The sequence below is a fragment of the Lactuca virosa genome, chromosome 5 (genome assembly GCF_052849685.1).
Source record: "Lactuca virosa cultivar CGN04683 chromosome 5, Lactuca_virosa_CGN04683_v6, whole genome shotgun sequence".
NCBI classification, from domain to species: Eukaryota; Viridiplantae; Streptophyta; class Magnoliopsida; order Asterales; family Asteraceae; genus Lactuca; species Lactuca virosa.
The window spans coordinates 160191653-160195467 of NC_136430.1; the positions used below are offsets into that span (position 1 = coordinate 160191653).

The following is a 3815-nucleotide window of genomic DNA, read 5'->3' on the forward strand; positions in this document are numbered from 1 at the left end:
CAAGTTCGATGTCATGGCCCAGAGACTATTTTAAGTCAACATGATAGACTATTTATCTAAAGTAGAAAAATTCTTCTAGGATAACTATGAAGATGAAGAATTAATAATCAATGGATCAAATGTCTCGATTCTTGATCAAGCTCTTAGGTTACTAGATCTTGCAGAATCTAAAGGAAAGGATACAGTAAACTTAGAAATCTCTACATTTGAGGAACTTAAACAACTTTTCCATTTTGATGAAACGATTAACATCATAGAAGAATCCTCTGACAAAGAAACTTTTGTATATATTTCAGAAGAAGAAGTAGAATCTCTTTCTTCTGATATAGAGCCTAACTTTAGGATAAATAAGATCGAACCACAATTCGATCATCTTGTAGAATCCTCTTTTCAAGGTGAAAGAAGAAAAAGACCTAAAACTAAACAAGGTCATAGAACTGGCTCTATGCCGGATCTTACCATTGGAAATCCAAACTAGTTTGGAACAAACGTTCTCAATATTGACAACATTGAAACAAACAAAAAAGAAGTTATCGACAGATGGACTTCAGAAATAAGTCTAATCATTCAGACTAACAAAGAAAAACATGTAACAAAAGAATCTATCCATTTATTGTTTTAACATAAAACATCAGGAATAGTTCAAAATCTATCCATCTACATGATGTTCCTTGGTATAGATCTTATAGAAGACAAATCCAATGAACAAAAAAGAGAGATCGAAAAATCTAAATCCAGACTTACGAATATCACCATATGTGATATTTCCTTTGTAGATCATTACACATGTGACTACGAAACAAATCTTTACAAAATAAATGATTCAACTCTATATCTTGAGTTGATCAAACAATATCTATTAAAATTCCTATTGTAGGACAACAATCTCATAATAGATTTATAACCGAATCTAGAAATTCCACAATTTACAGTCTTCCTTTTGCTAAGAGAATTGTTGTTGATGAGATTAGAAAAATTTGTAATCTATCAAACACACAAAAATGACTAAAATGTTTTAACAAAAACTGTTGTAATCATTTAACAAAAGAAAAACCCTTAGAGTATGGATGCAAAATTACACATAAAACAAAAAAAATATTCAAAGACATCTTTTAATAAATATTCAAAAAAGAACAAAAAAAGATTTTCAAAAAAGAAAAATAATATACGGTTCAAAGAACTCTTTTAATAAACAACAAAAAGGAACTACTAATGTTGGGTTTGTAGTGAAGAAGGACACTATGCCAATGAGTGTCCTAATAGGAAAGATTACCCACAAAAAGTTAAACTCCTTGAAATAGCGTCATCTATGGACCTTAGGCCTATAGAAGAATAATTTCAAGATGAACAAATCGTCTACACATTGATTGAAGAACCTCTAGATGAATCATCATATTCTTCGTCTACAAAATTAGACACTGATTCAGACTGATTTAAAAGTCATGAACTCTAAAAACGTGATATGAACTATCACAGATCCTAAATCAATCTATGTTAAAGGCACTTTTAGATTCTCCGAATATAAACAAATTGATTTACATTGTTATAATGATACAGGAGCCAGTCTTTGTATCGCAAGTTAATATGTTATTCCAGAAGAACACTGGATTAACACTCCAAAACCTATAAAGGTTGCAACAGAAAACGGACCTGTACTTATCAACAAAAAATGTGTTGATTTATAGATAAGAATTGGTGGAGAAGTCTTCCATATCCCCTCTGTATACCAACAAGAATGTGCAATAAATTTCATCCTAGGAAATAACTTCTGTCTTTTGTATAGAACTTTTGTACAAAATCTCAAAACAGTTACTTTCCACAATTATGGTGTTCAAATGATTGTTGATAAAATCAGAAACGCTTATAGAAATAGAAAACCTGGATTTTTAGAATCAATGAAAAATAATTCAAATATTAAAAAACCAGAACCTGTCAACATCTCTCAAAGAAAAATTGAAGAAACTTTGCCTTTTAAAATGGGGGAGAATGAGGAAGAGTTTAAATTTCATCTTAACGAGGAAAAATTTTCAAAAATTGAAAGCTTACTTGAAAAATTTTGCTCAGAAAATCCTATACACCCAATAAAGTCTAAACAATGGATGAAAGCAAACATCAAATTAATCGACCCGACCACTATCATCACAGTTAAACCTGTGAGATACAGTCCTCAAGATGTCGAAGAAGTTAGTAAACAAATCAAAGAACTACTTGGAATAAAGGTCAGCATTCCAAGTAAATCTCCTCACAAATGTCTCGTTTTCCTTGTCGAAAACGATGCAGAAATAAGAAGACGAAAGAAAATAATGGTAGTTAACTACAAAGCTATTAACAAAGAAAGTATAGGCGACAACCATAATCTCCCTAATAAATATGGACTTCTCACCCTTAATAGAGGAAAAACAATATTCAGTTCTTTCGAATGTAAATCTGTGTGACAACCCGAAATTTTTTGCATTGTAAAGTCAGTACAATCAACCTTAAGTCAGACTCACTCCTCCTATCTTTTAGCACTGTATAGAGTCTATTTGAGTGTTCTAAGCCTAGTACATTCATGGAATGAGTGTTAGGAAGTACCTGCTAGAGACAATATGCAACATTCAAGCCTTAAGACCACCGAAAAGGAGTTCACGGCCAAGACACATGAGTTTACGGCCGTAAACTCAAGGCTGGCCGTAATTTCCCCCTTGAAGTCTCATTCCCTTCACTTTTCTTTCATTCTTACACTTCAAACTCAAGAACACTTCCATTCTCTCTCAAGTATCATCGAGTTCTTCACTTTGATCTTCAAAAACGTAAGTATTTATTCCACCTTTTGAGCTGTAATTCTTCTTAAACTAGTACACACCTTTAATTCCATCCATAAAATCATCTCTTTTGGTTAGATCTTCAAGATCTTCATCGTTCACCAAGAACACCAAGAACACACACTTGTTCTTGGTGGCCGTAAACACCTCAAAGGCCCTCAAAAGTGTGAGTATTCCATCTATCTTCTAGTTAGCCATGTTAAACACTAGATCCTAGCCTTGAAACATCACCAATCTCATCATTAATGAGAGTTTACGGCCAGGAGCATCTCCCTTGGCCGTAAACCCTAATTATGGTCAAGTATTGAGCCCTAAACACATCTAGACACAAGCTATTCTTTGGGACACACGAACCTTTGAGAACCCTTCCCTTTAAGACCCAAAAAGACACCATTTGGAGAGTTTACGGCCATACACTTTTGGTGTGGCCGTAAACACCACAACACCTCCTAGAAAGTTGGTTTTGCTCATCCTCTTATAGAGCAATAGTCCCCCAAGCTTCCCTATCATTTAAACACCCTCTTATGCACCTTTTACCATGAGTTTACGGCCCAAAGCTCCATGGTCGTAAACCCATGGCCGTAAACACCAAATGATGGCCTTAAACATCCCTTAGATGAATCACATATGATTCTAACACTTGGTCCACGTGTTTCCCAGTCCCTAAAGGTGTTTCCTTGCATGTGGTTGCTTCTAAACCCTATATTTATACCAATATATGCCATTATATGTCATTTAGGACTCCTTGTGTCTCGGGACTTCATTCGTGCAACTTCTCATCCTTACGCACATATTCGTTTGAATCACCCACATAAGGTGAGTTCATACCCCAATAATGAATCTTTTAACTGTTTTAAATGCTTTTAAGGGGGGAATACAAGTTGAACACAATGATAATTGTGTAATTGTTTCTTATAATTTTTTTTCAAAAGATTGCTTATGTCTTTTATAAGTGATCAAAACATTTCAAAAACTCTTTTAAAAGTTAAGTTACTTTATAGTTTAACAAAA

General features: G+C 33.7%; 1 protein-coding gene across 1 annotated transcript; it reads left to right on the plus strand.

Annotated features, from left to right (window-relative positions):
• Positions 1–1835: 1835 nt before the first annotated feature.
• On the plus strand, positions 1836–2435 carry LOC145111922 (uncharacterized). Its single transcript, XM_079048157.1, has one exon. The coding sequence runs from the start codon at positions 1836–1838 to the stop codon at positions 2433–2435; it is 600 nt and encodes a 199-aa protein (XP_078904283.1).
• The last annotated feature ends 1380 nt before the right edge of the window (positions 2436–3815 follow it).